We start from the raw sequence: 19484 nt of genomic DNA, 5'->3' as shown, positions 1-19484 counted from the left end.
AAGGAGAAAGCATGTACTTTTGTGGAAGTCGATGTCCATTCTTGGCTGTGTGAGGTAAGGCCGTCTGTCCTAAGTGCCTTCTTTGCAATAAATATCTGGGACTAGGCTGGCCTCACCCAGCTCTGCCTCAGTGTGTCCTGTTTCCATTCAGCTGAGTGATCTCAAGCCAGTGCTTGTAGTTTCATGTGAAACAGCTTGAACCAGGAACTGGATGTCAGGACCTGGGAGGGATCTAGAATCCTGTTGTGCTGGGCAGTGTTCTTGATGGGAAGCAATGAAGTCCATTCTTGCTAGTTAAGAAAGTGAGTTGGTGTGGTGGTGCACATCTGTAATCCCAACGGCTCAGGAGGCTGAGGCAGGAGGATCGTGAGTTCAAAGCTCAGCCTCAGCAACTCAGCGAGGCCCTAAGTAACTTAGCAAGCACCTGTCTCAAAATAAAAAAATAAAATAATAAAAAAAAGGACTGAAGATGTGGCTCAGGAATAGGTGCCCTAGGAAAACAGCACTGTGGCTGCACCTTGGCACATCCCAAACCACAGCTCAAGTGACAATGCTCAGGCCTGGGTTCTAGGAGTTGGCCTCTGTTCCTCCAAAGAGCCAGGTGTCCTCCCCTATACCAGGGTGAGCACCTGCTCTCTCTCGCTGCCTGTTAGAGACAGTCTTACCCAGGCCCATCTGACAGAGGCCCTGGAGCATCTCTGGTCTATGTGGGATCATCTACTGCCCCTTCTCCCCCCCCCCCCAGCCAGATTTGCCTATTACCCCTGACTTTCAGTCACTGGGCCCTAGGCAAAATTTATAGGACAATAACACATGTCCTAAAAAATAATAGGTTCCCCATGGACCAAAAAAAAAAAAATTAGGTCCCCCATGCTCTGGCTTGGTTGGTGCCATCCACTGTGGGGCAGAGGCCTGGTTTGCATTGCTTATGTTCTTGCGGTGCCTGGCCTCTGTCACCTGCACCCAAGTCTCCTAGAACACATCATGTTCCCTCTTTGCTCACCCTCTCCACCCCATAGAACTTTCCCACAGCAGCTACAGTCCCTTGGCCAACAATGTCAAGGGTGCCATTAAAGGCCACAAGGTCTCTACTTTTGCCAGAGTCTCTTCTTACTCACTGCCCCTGGCCTGTCCTCTGGCTCCCACATCAGCTGCCCCCACCTTTCATTAGAGTCCTTATCAACTGAACACTTTATAGAAGGAAGTAAATGGGAAATATCACAAGACTCAGAAGCACACCTGCACCCCTTCCTTTGAACCCCAAGGAGCAGTCTTGCTTTGCTGCAACCAATGATAAATGGTAGATGTTATTAAAAAATCTATTAACAGGTCAGGTGTTTTGAGATAAAACTCACTTCCAAGACTGTTCTGACTCCGCCCTTACCCCCCTCACAAATTCCCCTCATTGTAGTCAAACTAAGGGCACAAGGTCATGAATTCTAGGGCCATCTCTGCCCCAGTATGACTTTGGCCAGTCCTAGCAGCGTCTCCGGCCTTAACTTCCCTTCATCTGTAAATTGAGAGAGTTGGGGGAAAAATGACCTTTTAAGATGCCACCCAGTTCAATAAATTTCTCTTATTAAATTCTGAGTAGTGCCATTTCCTTGTCAGGGAAAACTGCCCTGTAGCTTAGATCCTAAATGGAATTTTTCTTGACTCTTTTGTTTTCCAAAATATCTAAAGTAAGCAGATGTTATTTTTATAATCTTGGGGGAAGAGCACCCCACAATTTAAAAAAATTGTTAAAAGGAATCCCTTAACCCTGTCTCCCCCCACCCAAGGACATTGGTGTCCTCAACATAAAGGTGACCTGAGTTTGGAAAAACTTGCTGCCATCCCCGAGGGGAGCTCAATGTCAGCATCTTCATGGGCTCCTGGTCTCCAGGTTTCATTTACACACCCAGCCCCAAACTACCACTCTCAGGAAGCCACCCTGCTTCCCAAAGCAGGAGCTGTGGCCCTCTGGGGGACTGGGGACTTAGGAAAATTCTTCCCACTCGTCTCCTTCCACGGCTCAGGGTCTCCTTTCACTCTCCAGGGGCTTTGTTTGAGAACCAGAGGGTCTTGAAGGAACCCTTTCCTCCCACCTGTGACGATGTGGCCTCTCACAGGCTCCAGGAACTGGCTGGCTCGATCCCGTCCAGCTGTGGGTCTCGATAAGCAGCAAGGATCAAGGACCCGTGCAGGTGGAGGAGGCAACTTGTTTTTATATTTAAGAAAGTAAGCAAAGAGAGGCCCGATTGTCTCCCTGGTGCAGCCATCAGAAAGCAAAGCTTTTAGAGATCTTGCTGGTGATGAAGATGCAGACTCCCCTCAGGGAGCTCTTTGCCTGGAGGATGGGCCAGAATCCCCCCGCTTGATGGAGGGGTGCATAGTTATCAAAGGGGAATGTAATTGTGGCTGGGATGTGGCTCAGTAGTAAAGCATGCGCTTAGGATGCCCGAGGCCCTGGGTTTAATCCCCAGCACCAAAAAAGAAAAAAAGAAAAGGGCAGGACTATAGCTTTTCAAAGATTGAAAAGTACTGATCTAGAAATAAAAACCAACAACCATTGTAGAGCTGTTTTCTAATATGCACTTTTTATATTTCTGTCTTTTCTCCGTAAGTGGCAAGGTGATGATGTGTCTGGTCTCTACCGCACACTGTGAATTCCAGGCCCTAGAGAAGGTACACAGAACATTAAAGTAAATGGGGGCTGTGCTTGGGCAGGGCTGGTTCAAATCTCGACTCTGTCCTAATTAGCTACGAGCCTGGATATGTCACCTTCTTCTGGGACACTTCTCATTTCATAAAATGAGAATATCACCTCTCACGTGGAGTAGTGAAAATCCACAAAAAAATGTCCTGAACAGTGCCTGGAATACAGTAGGTGCTTCATAGATGCTGGTGCCTGCTCTTCCACCAACTGCACCTGCCCCAGCCCTGGGAGGCAATGTATGGAGTCTGGAGAGGTATGTGATACCCTCAAAGCTCTGCCTCCTACTTAGGGAAGCCCCAAACTCTCAGCCCAAGAAGTTCTCATCAGATTAGGCCTGTGCCCAGAGACCAGCCCACCACCAACTTCTCAAGAGAAGGCCCACAGCCAAAGGTGAGCAGCCCTCAGGGACCACACCTCCACAGACACGGGTCGTTGGGGTTTTATTTATGACAACTTCTTAGAACACACACATGATCTAGGAACAGAAATGTACAGCATGAGGCTTAAATAACTTTCATACATTATGTACAGTCTCAGCAGAGGTACAAAACATATATATATATACACCTTGTGCTCGTCACATCGCAGAGCCAAACAAGACCCTGCAGCCTGGGTCAGAGTGATGGCTAGGAAAGAGCTGGTGTCAGGGCAGGACCCTGATTCACTTCAGGGGTCTTCTCTGACTCTCTGCTCTTCATCAAACAGTTTTTACTTCCCTCTTCCTGGCAAGGCCCTAGGGACACAGGTTTAAAGGACTGAACTAAGGTGTGGTGGGGGCTGAGGGATCATTTGGGTGTTGGAGACAGAGGGAGGTAGACATAAGGGACAGAACAAAGGTGCCAGAGAAGAAACAGAACTTTCCCTGCAGATTTTGTTCTTATACATAAGAGGGCCATGACAGTTTGAGAGCTGGGAGAGGAGGCCCAGGCTCAGGAAGGCCTGTGGGGGACACTGGCCATTGATGAGGAGGAGGAGGCTATACCCAGCAAAGAAGGCAACAAGCAGTTTCTTGTTTGAGATGGCAAAGGGATAGAAGCCACAGGTTTGGGCCACACAGTGGGAAGGAATTCACCATTCCTGCAGGGCAGGCCCTGCCCATACAAACATACCAGGCACAGGCAGGGTCCAGACAGCCAGAGGGGTGTGCCTGCACCCAGCCCAGACTCCATCAGGAACTGCCCCACCAGGAGCCGGGACTGGGGGTGTGGGGGCAGGGCAAAGAGACATCTCCCTTGACTTCACAGGGCCGCCTGCCTCTGTGCCCACCACACTGGGGAGCACAAGAAAATTCCAGCCACTCAGGGTCTTCCTTACGGTGGGTTTGTGCTTTCAACTGCCCTCTGCCAAAGCCACAGGGCCCCAGGTGGGCAACAGGGCTGGACCACTCAAGGTGGAGTTTCCAAGGCTGCAGCTGGGGCAAGGGTGGGTGGGCTGGAGGCCACTCCCAGAGCCACAGCTGTCCCTTCCCAAGCGGCTGGTGGTACCCCTGACCACCAGGCTTGTCTGGGCTAGCCTCCGCCTTCTTGTCCACCTCCCTCCTTGGCAATCTCCCATGGAGCTCCAGGTGCGACCCTGGAGGATTCTGGCCGCTTCAGAGGGGCCAAGTCACTAGAGTAAAATCAAATACTAACTGGCTAATACTGAGAATGAGGTCCTGACACAGGACTGTGCTGAGAGGGCCCGCAGGCAGCGGGGATGGAGGACACCATCCTCCTGGGTGGAAGCCAATCCACTTCAAAAGCAAGGACAGGGGCTCAACCCAGGAGGCAGGGAGTCTGTGGGGACAAGGGAGGGCTCTACTCCCTGGGCCCACAACATACAGATGTGGCCTGGGCTCAGGCCTTAGGATGGGCACAAGAAGTAAAATGACGATTACAAGCCAAGACCTAGCTTCAGCAAGGGCAGCCAGCAATTCTAGACACGGGCACCCTTAGTATAACAGGGGACAAGGTCAACCTGGGGGGAGCCTCCCAGGCCCAGGACTGTGCACACTGCCCGTGAGAACCCTGCCATTGTGCTTAAATCACAACCAGTTTGTGCTTCCAACTCTGGATGCTTGTGCAGTGACCGGGGACTTGCCCCCTGACTATGGACCTCTGGAAAGAGTGGGTGACTCCAACGCTCGTAGAGCACAGGTCCGGGCGGCTCAGAGACGACTGGCTCAGGGCTCCCAAAGGACTTCAAGTTTAGAGTCAATGACACTGGCCGGGACAGCAGAGCCGGCCCCGCTGTGAGGTAGTGACCCATCAGGAATGGCGAAGAGCGGGCCATGTTGATGAGCACCTCTCGCAGGGCCGTGAGACCACAACTCGGACAGGCCTTGCAGCTACAGTACAGTCACCTGGGCTGGGTGGCCCCACGATGGGGCCTCCCTGGCCCATGGGGGCAGGGGAGGGGGCACAAGTCTCCACGTGTTTCTGTGGTTGTAAACGGTCATGCGGACGAGTTTGAAGGTCGAAGCTCTCTGTTCAGGCGGGGAGGGGTGGACGGGGAGGGGGAGACTTGTGGTCACTTCTGAGTGCAAAGGGAGCTAGCCAGCACTCCAGGGATGGAAAGAGAAAGAAGGACTTCCAGTCGAAGCAGACAGACTGTCCAGGTTCCAGGAGATGAGCATGCTCACCCAGACTCAATGCCATGTCCAGCAGGGGCCGCCAACAAGCAGGACGGCCTCCTTAGCCTCTGGGGTGGCTCTGAGGAGGGCTCAGGGAGGGTGGCAGGCCTCAGCTTTCACTGGGGCCTCACCCTGCCCACCAGGGCCCACGTGGAGCAGACTCCAACAGCCCCAGCCACAGACGGAGAGGAGCTCAGGACAGAAACATCGCGCCATTAACTGGGAAGTCCATAAGTCACCATGTCCTCCGAACGGAGCTGGGAATCCTGGCTTCCAGACTGGGGCCGGTCAGCACCAGACCAGTGAAGCCACGGAAAACAATGTGGACAGGCTTGGGGAGAAGCCAGGAGTGAGGGACGGAGCTGGCCCCTCCCATTCCTGTGAATTCAGAGTGGGTCCAACAGGGGGCGTCAGAACACTGGTTTGGCCCCCTCCCTGGAGCCCCAGGGGAGGGAGCAGCTCAGTGAACTAACTGCCATCTGACCTCCAATCTCTAGGGAGGCCCAGGCCCCGTGCCGCTTTTAAGGCTTGAGAATGTGCCTCCTGATAACCAGAAGGACAGAAGCTGAAAAGACCCCTTGTCCTATTCAGGGGTGAAACGATAGGTTGATTGGGAGGGAGGGGCAAGGTGCTAGGCAGTCCTCACCACCCAAGCAGCTTCCCAGTGGACAGGGCCACCAAGCTGCTTCCTATGTGACCATGTGGGAGTCCGGGGAGCAGGGCTCCCGAGCCCTGGGCTGTGTGGGGTGAGCTCCCCCGCCTTCCAGGGGTGGTGGACATGAGACCCCTTGAGTAGAAGACACATGTGGCGCAGCGGGCATGGTTGGCGTAAGGCTGCCCAGCACGAGGGCCAGGCCCCGGGGCGAAGGAAGGCACTGAAGCTCAGGCGGCCCAGAGGCCAGGGGGGCACTAGAAGCATCCCCAGGGACAGAGCTGGGGATAGGTCAGGGCTGCAAAGAGTGGCAGAGGGCATTTCTCTCCTTTGCAAAGCAAACAGAGGAGGTGGCCCTGGAGTGCTGGGGAGCAAAGTCCCTAAAGCTGAGGGAAAGAATGTGTGGGAAGGAACTTCAAGTCGGTTTCCAGGAGGCAACAGCAAAAAATAAAAAAAATAATAAGTTAAAAAAATGAAGTATTCCTGACCATCTCCTCAAAGGAATCTTTCTAGTAGCTCCACCTTGGCCCCCATCAGAATGGGACTCCAGGGAATGGTTCAGGCCCACTGGGACTAGATGTTGTTGGCCACAGGGTTCAAGGTCAGCTGCAAGGCCTAGCTGCCTACACCTGGTTTCCATGGTTACCTGAGGACTACCTGGTTGGGCTCAGAGGCAGGTGAAGTGGTACAGAGGCTGAGCTGGGCGCTCATCAGAGGGGCATGATGGGCAGAAGCTGCTTCCCCTCCCCTACAGGTCCCACCCTGGACCAATGGCCTGCAGCAGGGCTAGCTCAGCAGGAGACCGTGAGGCCAGATGGAGGGAACCCCAGGGGACTTCCAGGGGAGAGAGAAGAGGGGTAATGCCCTTTGGCTTCACAGCTTGATTTCCTCTCCAACTTCTTTCACCAGGAGGCTCCTAAGAGTCGGGGAGGAACGGAGGTGATAGTATCCTATGGCCGAGGGAGAGGAAGTGGAACAGGAGAGGGGCCACACCCTCTGTCCCCAGTGCCGCTAGCCAGTCTGGTCAGGCCACAGCTTCCCTTCCATGCAGTGAAGGCTGCTGGGGTTGAGGGTCCAGGCATGCCCTGACCTAACTCCTAGGGTTGGCCGCTGGTAACCGCCGTATGCTCCAGAACTTCACCGTCAGGTCACTGGGAGAAGGACAGAGAGGGGGCTGGTCAGCTCCCGGAGTGGGCCCAGCTGGCTGCTGATTCCCCCACTCCCCACGTGTGGCCAGGACTGGGGGGTAGGCACTGCCCAGGAGGAGGGCGGACCACAGGGTGGAGGAGCGCTGGGCGAGGGAGGCGCCTGGGGTCTCAAAGGCCCTGGGGGACTGTCATCCTGGGCTTTCCTTTCTGTTACTCTTCTGTTTGTCCACCTGAACGCTCCCTCCCTGCTCTCTGCTACCTGGCATCCCTCTCCTGGGACTCTGTTCATGCTGGGAGGAGGAAGGCGGGTGGAGAGGGGCAGGTGGAGCAATCTCTCTGGGCCAGGCAGGACAGGAAGGGACAGTAAGGAAGAAGAGTAAAATGATCTCATACCGTGAAGAAGCAGCTCAGACCGAAGAGGGGAAAAGACAGGGAAAAAGGAAAGAGGGGAAGAACGAGAGAGGAGACCGGGGAGAGGGGGAGGGTCAGGGCAGGGTGGTGGCGCGGCCCTTTATGGCCAGGACTCGGCGAGGAAGGCAGGGGGTGAGTCCAGGGACGTAATTCCACAACTTTACCCGGCAGTCACTGTTGGGGGAAAGAGTTGGAGAGGCAGAAAGGAGAGGCAGGAGGACACAGGAAGGGGAGAGGGAGAGAAGGGACATGGTCGGAACGAGAAGGAAAAAGAAGAAACCCGTCTGAGGTGTACCCCTGGGGCCACGGGCCTGGGTGCTGCCTGCGCAGGGGACCGGGGCTGGGGCTGGAGGGAGCTGTGGTCTGGGCTGGCAGGCCTGCTCTGCAGTCTGAGAGCCACCTAGATGGGGCGGAGACTGCTGGTGGCACTGCTGTGTGAGGACAGGAAGAGCATGGAGACAGGTGGGCAAGTCCCGGCCCTGGACTCAGGGGCTCCCTGACCCTTGCCTGGTGCAGCCCCTGGCACATAGGCACTCAGTGAAGGCTGGCACCAGCTGGGATAGACAGGAGGGTGCCCTGGGGTCTGTTCTATGAACCGAGTCTTCAGGAAAGCTGTGTGGCCCTGAGCCTCCCAGCTGTCCTTCCCACACCAGGGAGAGGGACGTGTACAAAGGCAGCCCTCTCTGTCCAGCACCTACCTGGAGGCTGTAAAGATGTGCTTAGTGTTGGTACAGATGGCATTGATGGGGCTGTCGTGGCCCTTGATCTCACCAATGGGCGTGAAGTTGTCCACGTTCCAGACTTTGATGACGCCCGCGCGGCAGGCGCTCAGCAGCATGGGGCGGCCTGGGACGAAGGCCAGGGCACACACCCAGTCCTTGTGGGCATTGGGGATTTGCTGCGGGAGGATCAGGGCTGGTGAGGGCTGGGGGAGGTGAGGAGGCAGGGAAAGACATACCCTGGGGCCCCAGGAGCACACGCCCCTCCTGCCAGGGACAGAGGGCTGCCACCAGGTTCCCCTGGTCTCCACGGCCGCCCCGCAGATGGGCTTCATCAGTCTTAGGCACTGGGCAGGGCTGGTTATGCTGAGGGCTTCAGAAGCCCTGATATGGGTCCTTCTGCCCTGGCTCCCAGGTTCAAATCTAAGATCTTCCCTGAAGGAGAAACCTTGTGCCCTCAGAAAGGTCAGGCTCAAACAGAAAGGCTCCCAGGGGAGGGAATCTGGAGACTGAGCTTCACATTCAAACCTAAGGGCTGACCAGAAAGACTTTGCTGAGAGCAGGGGCCCAAGGTGAGACGTGGGATCAGGAGAGGCTGGAGGGGGTTGGGGGGACAAACATGGAAGCGGGTGGGGAACAGGCAGACTAGGGGAGCTCTGCCTGGGGCACTGGCCCTGGCCACCCTCTCCTCCCCTCCGCCCACACCTGAATGAGCTCCTGCTGCTCCAGGTCCCACTTCTTGATGCCGTTGTCACGGGAGCCACTGAACAGGATGTCTCCCTGGATGGCCAGGCACTCGATGCCATCGTAGTGCGGGGGCTCAAAGTTATGAGTGGGGCCAATGGTACCTGTCACACACTCGCCGAGCTGGAACATCTTGGGGAGGAGGGGAGGGATGGGAGAGCCCCAGAGGGGCAGGGGTAGGAGGTTGGCATGGGGAGGCCAGGACCCAGGCACTGCTGTGGAGAAATTCCCCACAGTCCTTCCCCCCGCCCCCCGTCTCTCTTAGATATGCTTCTTTCCAGCTTCTGACCATATCCAACTGCATATTCAGAGAGCAAACCAAATTAGTTGCTTGTATGCTCTGTGATTCTTCTTCCTATTGATCATTTTAATAGCCATATTGCATCCTGATCAGGGGATTTTTCCACCTGTCCTTAGACATTTGGGCTGTTTCTAAATTGTTCAGCACTTAGAAAATAATGCTGCAGCTTTATTAATTAATAATGCATTAATTTTAATGAATTAATAATGCTGAAACTTTCTGCACACCTTCCTGCCTTCTTTGGGGTGCTTTCTTTAGCATAAATCCCCAGAAGTCTCCTTACTTTTCATGAAGACTCCCAAGACAACCGGGGGCAAAGGTGAAAGAAAGTGGTAGAAACACCCAGAATACCCCAGCCGGGTCTTGGAGCAGAGGCAGCTCAGATACCTTGACGTAGTGGTCCTTGGAGCCAGTCACCACCAGGTCATGCTGGCTGGCAGTCTGGGTGACCGTCAGGCACATCACGGGGCCAATGTGTCCAGTCAGCTTGCCAATGGGTTGGAACCTGCAGCAGGGAGGGGCCCAGCCAAGAGCAGTGGGTTAGATGGGACCCTGCGTCAGGGTGGGGTCTGCCCTGAGACAAACAGGCCTGGCTAGGGTACCCTCCCCTCCTCCTCCAAGCAAGATCAAGAACCTGGACATATGCTGCCGTGGGACCCAGGGATTTCAGAAGAGGGGACACAGCTCAGCAGCATGTAGGACTGGGGGCCCAACTGAGGTCCTGCCCACCTTAGGGCTGGTCATCCCAAGCTCCTTGGGGCCATGCCAAGCTTCTTCCCCAGGCAGCTCACTGACCTGCTGAGCTCCCAGATGCGGACGGCATTGCCTGCGGCCACATACAGCATGGTGCCAGAGGGGCTGAGGGCCATCTGGTTGATCTGGTGCTCCCCCTGGGCACTGGTGATGGCCCGGGTTGAAGTGGCAGCACAGGCGTCACCTGAGATCACCTGGCCTGAGGACCTGCCCAGGAGGAAAGAGAGGCCAGGCTAGAGATCAAAACAGTCCATCCATGCAGGCCAGGAAACTAATAAAAGCTCCCTTAGACCGGCCAGGATAACGGGCTTCTTCCAGGAAGCCTGATGAGGACTGGCAGAGATGAACAAATTTCCCTAGAAGTGGGACCAAGGGGAGAATGCCACGCCAGCCCCAGCTGAGCCTCTGTATTAAAGTACACCAGCCGCCTTGGGAAGACTGCAAGATGGAGGCAGAGGACTGGGTTTGAACCTGGGCCTTGTGGAAATCCCTCAAATCCCACCCTACCACCACTTCCTCATCTGTGAAAAGAGGCCATGATACCCCTTCAGTTAACTTTTCTCCTAAGACTTCTTTTTTATTTTTAAAAGAAAAAAGGCTTGTAGCAAAAACGGAATGGAATGGAAGATACAGAGATTTCCCATACACCTCCTTCCCCGCAACATGCACAGCCCCCTCCCCCCTTCCCCCCATTATCAACAGCCCACATCAGAGTGGATCAACGTTGACGTATCATCACCCAAGTCCATCACATACGTTGGGGTTCATTCTTAATGTTGTACATTCTGTGGGTTTATCTCCCACTATAGAATCACAGAGAATACTTTCACTGCCCTAAAATCCTCTGTTAACTTTTTAAGGATCAAATTAAATAACAGACTTGGGTTTACAATGTACATAAAAGGACAAAATATGATTTTTATGGTGCTCATCTGGCTCAGTCTCCCCTGTGTCTGCTTGGGGCTGTCAGGGCCAGGCCTCAACACCATGCCTGTGGCCATCTACCCTCACAGGTGGCTGGCCTGGCTTTGAAGGCTGCTGCCATCTGCTGGTCTCACCCTGTTTCCAGATTCCTCAGATTCCTATGTTTATATCCCTCGTGTCTCAAAGGACAGGGCTTGGGGATTGGGGCAAAGGTGGGATCCAGGCAGGCCAAAGGCTCACCAATCTTCTGCCCCAGAAACTTGGTTTGTCCCCCAAACCAAGAGATCTCATCTTGTTCCCCAGAGTCAAGCCAAGTCCAAGGGCAGTAAGGGCCTTTGTGTCCACATGGCCAGTTTGGGCTGTGTTCAGTGGATCACCTGGGCTGGAAAGAACTATTAGCAGCCCGGTTTGCTGCAGCCCAATACTGGAGGGCAGACGGAGGGACTTACGTGAGAGTCCGAATGCACTTGGCTGAGTCCCGGATGTCCCACACCTTGATGTAGGAGGTGGACACGGAGAATACCAGCCCCGAGTGGCTGCAGTACTTGATGGAGACCACATTGTTGGGATGGCCCTTTAGAGCTGCGATCTCCTGCCCCGTTACCAGGTTCCACATCTTGCAGCTTCGGTCTGTGGGAGAGAGGAGGAGACAGGAGGAGAGGAGTGATGTAAGCCATGGGAAGAGGGTGGGGGGTGGGGGGCCAGGCAGCTCTCCTGCACTGGCCTGTCAAGGGAAGGGTCAGAGGGATCTGGAGGAAGTCTGACAGAAAGAAAAACAGACACATGCTTATGTACATGTGCATGTGCTCGAGAAAAACTCAGGGGAAAGAAGTTGGCGAGAGCTTTAAAACAGGGCTAGTCCAAGGTATCCTGAGCTAAAACAAAACTCCTAAGCCTTTGGTGCCTATTCCTACAGAGGCCGACACTGCCTAAATGAATAAGGAAAACTTGAAAAATATAGGAAAACTTGAAAGACAATCAATCATACTCTATTGCTACCTCCTTCCTGCTGTGGATGCACATATTTGTATATGTACACATGCCTGTGTTTCTATTACGCTCGCACGCATGCACGCACACACGTCTACTACAGATGTGTACTTTCTGCTAGTCAAATTTCTGTGCTGTTGTGACTTAGAAGCATGAGTCTGTGGGGCTCTGCTGCTGAGATCAGAGGACTGGCTTAGCTACGGATGACGGGTGATGTCTGGAGAGTGGTGGTGTTGGAGGACCAAGATGTGCCCATAGGTTGGACACCTGAGAAGCTTCTTGAAGTTTCTAAGGAAGATCTGGAAGACAGTGCTAGGTAGAGTCAGCAAGGCCAGCTGCATGGAATGGGAGCCTTGAGCCAAGGCAAGGGATACAGTGGTAAGCAAGTTGACCTCAGAGCCTCAGCTCATGGGAGCTTTGTGTTCTTGTCTCCTTCATGGCTCACTCTGGCAAAGGAAGGGTGGGTGGGGGACCCTAACCCTATCTGGCCAGCCAGAGTTCCACTTACCTTTGGACCCTGTGAAAAGCAACTCGTCTGTGGCGTCCAGGCAGAGGATGGGCTTGGTGTGACCCTCGGCCACAGACACACACTGCAGCGGGGCTGTCCGCGCACCCTTAGCTCCTCCAACGGGGGTGATGATGCCCCTTCCCGGGAGAGAGGGAGAAAGGACGTGTCTGTCAGCCGGGGATACTATAGCTAGGCTGATCAAGGTACATGGGGGAGGTGGGGTCAGGGCAGGGAGGAGATGAGGGCCTAATGACAGACTCCAGGATCTTCAGCCAAACTCCACCAAGGTCCGAGAGCAGAGAAGGGCTGCGCAGGGCAGCAGGGACCATCTGGTAGAGTAACAGCCAGTCACCAGCCTGAACAATTCTGGGGGGGGCAAATCCCATGCTAGGCCCCTCTGGAAGGAGCAGAAGCATGGGCCCTGCCCTCAGTGTCCCCATCTGATGCTGTCTGATCCAGACCCTGAGACATAAGAGCAGTCAGGCCCTAGGCGGGCAGGGCAAAGGCCCATGTGCTGGAAATGACCCTTGCAGCTCCCAACACAGTCTCCATGCTGCTTCAGTTATGCAGTGTGAGGGGAAGGGAGCAGAGAGGGAGGAGCCAGGCCACCACCCTCCCAGGCGCCCTGCACAACTTCCATTTGCTAGTGAGAGCCTCCGGGCTGGCACCTCCCAACCAGTGAGGCTCACCGGCTCACGCCCATGCACACCCACCCACACAGGGGCCCCTGCTGGACCAGCATGGGCAGGTCTGCGTCTGTCATTTACAAAGGGATAAATCCCTGTAGGGACCCCAGTTGAGCTCGGGGTTAGGGATATTTGTGGCCTCTCTAGAAGGAGGCTATATGGATCTGGAATGGCACCTCCTTGCCCTGAGAGGGGACCAGGCAGAGGCCAGTGAGCGTGAGGGTTTGGCTATACCAGGCTCCTGGGGGCTCTGAGGATGATTTTTATTTCCTTAGTGAGGGCCTTTTGGCTGAGTTATAACTGGAAATATATTCTAGTTCTTTTTTAAGGAGAATGCTGCTCCTGACATCGACACTGTGGCCAAGGGTTTACTGAAATGACCAATGTTCTATCCTAACAGCGCTTCTGGAACAGCCCCTGTGGACTTGGTCACGCCCTCCCTCCAGGACCAGTGCTTGGACACAGCCAGCTGCCAGCCAGGCACAAGCACAATAGCTCCCCAGGATGCTCCTGCTCCCCACTTATGACACTGGTGTGGGCCGAGTTAGCCAGTTGTGGAAACTGGTGAAAGGAGAGTCCTCCCTATAGTGAGAGGCTGGCTGTCCAGGCCAGCAGTTCCTGGGGGAAAAGCAAACTAACAAAGGTCGACACCAGGGCTGGAGAGTGGATCGGAGCCCTTCACTTGCTGGGGGCTCAGGCCCTCCAGGTCCTGAGACTCGCTCCGTGTTATGGGGTGTTGTGCTGGGTTGCCGGGGAAACAGCCTCTGGTCGTCCCACAGGTCGAGGTGGCAGGAGGCACCTGCACATCTGCACACCAAGAGATGTGGGCCCTCCTTGGTGCTCCCCACCTCCCCGCCGAGCCAACGTCTGAAGGGCTCCCCTACTGGCATAAGCTAAGTCACAAGGATTTTAAGCACAGCCACCGGAGCCACCAACACCCATGAAAAGAACAGCAGCCCAGCTGCGGCGCCCACGGCCTTTCCCCTGCCCTCCGTCCCTTAGCAGCTCAGCTCCGGCCCCAACCACTCCAGGCTTCCATGCTCTGCCCCTCCCTGCTCAGGCCAGGAGGGAGAAGAGAACAGGGTGGGCCACAAGCAACCGCACCCCCTCCCCAAGCCCCCAGCTCCAGCCAGGCCCGGCACAGTCAGAGGCCACGGGGCCACCTTGAGAGAGAGGAACCATGGGGCAGGAAGAAGTCTCAGGAGGGACATGGCGGAGGGGAGGCAGGGTTCTGGGAGAGGAGGGGCTGCATGCTGAGGACAGGTGTGCAGGCGGGAGGGGCCGGTGCAGCGAGAGGCAGAAATGAGAGAAGAGAGCCAGAGGGGACCAAACACAAGAGACTTTCTGTGTGTACCTCAGGACCTCCGACAAAGAGGAGTCGCTGTCATCAGACCTGGGGAGGGCAGAAAATTAGCTGGATTAGGGGAGAGAGGAAAACACACACAGGAATGGCAGAGGTGGCGGCAGCAGCGGCAGGAAGGTCAGGGGGCAGTTATTCTCTTGGAGGGGGTGAGAGAGGCAGAGGAGGAGAGCCTTCAGGGAGAGCAGGGAAGGAGGCAGGGATAGGCTGGCCTGGGAGCCAAGGCTCCCCCAGGAGCGGGCCACCAGAGAGTCCCTCAGCTTGCCGGGTGGGAGTGAGAGGGGCCACAGGAGACGGGAGGCCAGTTTCCCACTTGGGGAAGTGGTTCCCGGCTCTTTGCTGGTTCCAAGCTCTCTGGCTGCTTCACTGCACAAGCTGGGGACACCTGTCCCACCTCAGTGATCCTGTACCCACCAGGGCCAGAGGAAGCCATGGTTGCTTCCACCTCTGTCTAGGAGCTAGCTTCTTCCAGCAACTCCTCAGGACTCACTCACATTTACAAAGCCCACTGTCCCCAGGGAGCCAAGTGGGACCATGCCGAGAGGATGGCTTTATATCACACACGGATCCCAAGACTGGAACCACTGGATTGAACCTAGGCCCCCAAAAGACCACCACACCAGGAGGGTCAGCATCCCATCCCAGCTCTTGCAAAAAAGAGCCAGTCCAGATGGCCATAATGGCACATAGGAGGGGTGCTCCTGATGGGGGAGGGCCAGCAACTCCCACAACAGTAGCCCAAGCTGAGGCAGGTTTGGGGAAGGAAGGTACACCCGGGGTACTGGGTCTGAACCCCAGAGTCAGCATTCAGGGAGCAGCATTTTGGCCCAGGAAGTAGTGTTTCTGCAGGGAGGGGGACAGGGTGGACATCACGATCGAGGATAAGCATTTTCTAACGTGGGCTCCCCTGAGAGACATGATATCATTGTCCCTTGCACTACAGAAGTTTTTAGGGAGCATAGAGAGGAACACAGGGACAATGGGGCTCTCCCTGTTAGGGGTACCAGGCTGGTGGGAATTAAAAGTTCCAGCTTGGACCCTGTTTAGTCACTTTCTAGGACTGGGCCCCCTTCCTCCTACATGAAACAGGGAAGACGGTTCTCAGGGTTGATTGACAGTTCCAATGAATCACGGATGGGAGAGCCGGCAGTAAAGCAAGGTGAGCACCTTCTGGATGCAGGGATTGCGGTTAACACACATTACACTACGAGCAATTAGTGCTACAACAGGAGCTGTGAGGACGGGTGAGCGGAGCCCTTCATGTGAAGGTAACTCAAGGTCGTATCTGCGGTTAGGGTACTGGTTGGTCGGTTAGGGTACTGGTTGAAGCTGAAGGAAGGGGCTTCAGAGAAAAGCAAAGAATCAGCTGAGGCAGATGGAAAGGGCAGTTCTGGGGAGCCCTCTGGTGTGCCAGCCCCACTGGCCAGCACCTCCTCACTGCCCCAGCCCCCATCCCAGTGGCTTCCTTCCTGCCCTCTCCTGAGGTCCAGCATGCTCCGGGAAGGGAAGGGCCTATAGTCAGTACAGAAAGGATAGGGAGTGTCAGGGCCTCCTGGCTCAGAGGCCAAAATCTTAGGCATGGGGTCTGCCCGGCTCTTCCTGCCTGTCTCCAGCAAGGCCCAGCCCTCAGGCTCCCTGCTCCTCCTCTGTGCCCTCCCAGTCTTGCCCCTGAGCCCTGCTCTTACTTGTCCAGTGCTGACCCCTGGCTCTGATTACTGGTGAGACGAGAGAAGACGTTGCGGTCATTGCGGGGCCGGGTGGGAGGGGAAGATGGAGGCGTGAATCCCACATCTGTGGACCTGGTGAGCAGGGACAGAGAGCGGCATCTGTGAGTGACCACCCTTGCCCACAGGCCACCCCCAGAGCTGGGTTTCCACCTTGTCTCAGAGCTGAGTCCCCACCCAGGTTCCTAGGTACTACTCTTCAAAATCCATTATCCTGGGACTTTCAGTGCAGTGAGAAAATTTGTCACTTAAAGATTCATGTTCCTAGCTGAGCTTGTTTCAGCTCTGACACTGGAACAAGTGTCCTGTTCATCAATTATTTAGATCCATGGGATTTTTTTTAAACATTTTTGTGTGTTTTGATGATGATGATTTCAATTTTTTAAAATGGTCCCCAAGCATAGTACCAAAGTGCTGTCTGGTTCCTAAGCTATAAGCAGGCTGGGAAGTGCCTTATGGTTTAAAAATCTGTGGGTGCTGTGCTTGTGAGTGCAATGCTAATTGTCAACAAGGTATATTAAACAAGGTGTCTTGAAGTAGAAGCACACATAAAATAAGGTAATGTGCTGCTCGGCCACTGAAAATGTCATGAGCCGAGGCTCGCAGAAACCATACCCTCCATCTCCTTGGGGACCAGTGGCTCCTTACTTGCACAGTGCTCACTGCGACTTCACAGGACATAATAACCACCATGAATGATGATAGCTGACCATACCTCCAAGGGAGACCAGGATGTCATTACACAGCCCATTCCAATACCCCAGGATCCCTCTTCTTGGGAAGTTATCATTGGGTTCTGCCTAAACCTTTTCCCAAGGACCCACAGCCATGATACAGGGCTCTCTGGAGAGCCGTTGTGACTTTGCCTTAAATCCTGACTGCACTTAAAAATGTTCTCTCAGTTTAGAGATAAAGTGACAGGTTGTAAAGCTTCAAGTACACAGACCATTCTCTGACAAGGCCACTTTGCAAGTCCCTAACGGGGGCTTCTGCAAAGGCTTTGGAGAAGGGAGAGCTGAGACCTTGAGTAGGTCCCCCTTCTGCCTCTCACAAAAACAGGTAGCAAAAGATCAAACTGAGCTAGCTTTCCCACTATTTAGCCATGTGACCAGGGGAAGGCCACCAAACCTCAGAAAATGAAGTATGCAAATAGAGGACCCCAACAGTCCTTCTGCAATTTCAGAAGCTCTGGAGGGCCTGGCCCATGTGCATCTGAGCATCTGGAAGTTACTCTGCTGTTCTGTAGCTCTCTGGTTTTTCTTTTAATTTCTAGACTCCTCTCATAACAGGAGGTCTTAAAAAGAGTCAAAGCTCAGGCCTGGGGTTGTGGCTCAGTGGTAGTGCACTTGCCCAGCACGCATGAGGCGCTGGGTTCAATTCCCAGCACCACATACAAAAAAATAAACAAACAAGCAACAAAACAAAACAACAACAAAAAAACCCTAAATAAACAATAAAGGTAAAAATACTGGAAGGAAAAAAAAAAAGAGTCAAATCTCCCAAGGACCCACTGTCATGAAACAGGGCTGAAGCAAATCTAAGCTACTACAAAGCCACCTATGTTGAGTGCACATCAGCAAACATTTTAACTATTTGGCTTGGCTACCCAGGTGCCTTATGGGAGATGACACATCCCAAGCCCACAGCTGATGGGGTACAAGGGACCATGGGAGTAGCTGAATGACTCAGTCCAGCCAGCCCAGATTAGAAAGCACACATGATAATCTACAGAGTGGAATTCCACAGCCATTCACACACCCAACCACTACACTGGCAGTGAATCTGGAGCTGATTCTAGAAGAGGTTCTCACCTGATAGGCTGCCCCCGGTCATAGGACTTCCTCCGGGACAGAGGGGACGTCTCTGTGCCTCGAGACTGCCGGGGGCTGGAACAGAGGGTCCAGTCAGGCCCAGACCCAACTCCCTGCCCACCCTGACCCACATCCCTGGCTCCCCTCCTTACAAAGTACTGCCCCGGGTGGGCAGGCTGACGGTGCGTGAGACCTTGTCTCGGTAGTAGGGATCACGGATGGAGAAGCCCACCCCATCTTCTTTGATCTCAACAAGGGAGGCCAAGGACTTGGTGATGTTCTTGGTGGAGATGTCCAGTGGGGGTCCCAGGCACTCAGCTGACACAGCCTTCATTTGGGCAGACAGCTTGGGCTCCCCCTGGGAAAAAAAGAATCGGATGGATCAATTTGCCCACATAGGATGGCAGAGGAAAGGGAAGCCAGGGGAAATCCTTAGCATGGAAAAGGTGCAGGCTTGGCCTAAGGAAGAAGAGCCAATGGAAGGACCCAGACACCCAGATATCATCTTCTGTGCTCCACAGCTAAACTCTCCAGGTGTCTGGAGAATCCAGGGCAACTGAAATTGTTTTGTTGCTCTTTATTAAACTACGCAAACCACAGAATGCCCAGACTGACTTCTTGCTGGATACCAGCTTATCACTTTACCCCCAAAATATGCATAAAATTCACAGCTTCTTGTCTGTGTTTTTTCCTCCTTTTTTCTTTAAAAGTCTTGGGTCTTGTTTCAGTCTAACAACTGATACCTGATGTTAGGTAGACTCCCTCACTGTTGATTCCTACACTGTTGAATCAACTATCTGCAGGCAAAATAACTAGACATCTAGGGTTAGGATTTGGCTCAGACCATGGTGAGGGTCTTCGGTGGGGAAGGGAGAAATTTTTGAAAATGGATGTGGGGATGTCACTAGGCAGAATGGAAACAGGCCAGCAGTGGCTCTAGTCACTTTTTCCACTTTCTACCCACCTCAAAAAGGATGGACTACACATTCCCCAATTCTAGGCTAGATTCTTCTTGGCACCTCTATTCCAGCTGGGGGCAATATTAGGGCACGGATGGGGTGAGCCAAAGTCACAGTAAGACAGGGTCCAGGCTGTGGGAGGCTGGCCCTAATGTACCTACTGCATGACTTCCAGTGGGGCTCACCTTGAACTTGAAATCATCATGGCTGGTGGAGCCTTTCATGGTGAATGACTGGGAGAAGCTGAGGAAGAAGCAGAGAGTTTAGGATCCTAATATCCTATTCTCTTGGCTCTCTGGGACTTAAGCCTGTGGGTCTCAAAGAGCCCCCAAACTCAGGCTTAGCCCTGGGACCCTGGGCAACTCCTTCTCTGAGCCCCAGGGGTGCTGGGCTCTCTCTCCCAGGTGGGAAACTCACCTCCCCTCAGAGAATTCTGAGACTTCCTCGTCTGTGCTGGCATAGCCATTCTCTGTGGGAGGAAGGGA

At 54.2% G+C, this 19484-nt stretch overlaps 1 protein-coding gene across 7 annotated transcripts in view; it reads right to left on the bottom strand.

The window, feature by feature from the left end:
• Positions 1-4480: 4480 nt before the first annotated feature.
• Kif21b (kinesin family member 21B) overlaps positions 4481-19484 on the bottom strand; it is a 46487-nt gene continuing 31483 nt past the window's right edge. For 2 of the 7 annotated variants that reach the window (XR_009228768.1, XR_009228770.1), the window contains exons 23-36: positions 19417-19468; positions 19185-19242; positions 18193-18398; positions 18041-18115; positions 16191-16304; positions 14500-14538; positions 12460-12596; positions 11411-11591; positions 10080-10244; positions 9672-9789; positions 8945-9115; positions 8219-8418; positions 7503-7694; positions 4481-7112 (exon numbers count right to left, since the gene is read on the bottom strand). Coding sequence is in view for 3 of the 7 variants with exons in the window: in XM_046464438.2 (XP_046320394.1) it covers positions 7052-7112; positions 8219-8418; positions 8945-9115; positions 9672-9789; positions 10080-10244; positions 11411-11591; positions 12460-12596; positions 14500-14538; positions 16191-16304; positions 18041-18115; positions 18193-18398; positions 19185-19242; positions 19417-19468 (1577 nt within the window). In the remaining 4 variants the exon portion in view is untranslated. The remainder of the gene's footprint in view (positions 7113-7502; positions 7695-8218; positions 8419-8944; positions 9116-9671; positions 9790-10079; positions 10245-11410; positions 11592-12459; positions 12597-14499; positions 14539-16190; positions 16305-18040; positions 18116-18192; positions 18399-19184; positions 19243-19416; positions 19469-19484) is intronic. The other 5 variants (XR_009228771.1, XR_009228772.1, XM_046464438.2 and 2 more) reach the window with 3 other exon arrangements.

The sequence above is a fragment of the Marmota monax genome, unplaced genomic scaffold (genome assembly GCF_021218885.2).
Source record: "Marmota monax isolate L192 unplaced genomic scaffold, Marmota_monax_Labrador192_F-V1.1 WCK01_AAM20220418_F8-fsc00099, whole genome shotgun sequence".
NCBI lineage: Eukaryota > Metazoa > Chordata > Mammalia > Rodentia > Sciuridae > Marmota > Marmota monax.
This window is presented reverse-complemented; position numbering and strand designations above follow the sequence as displayed.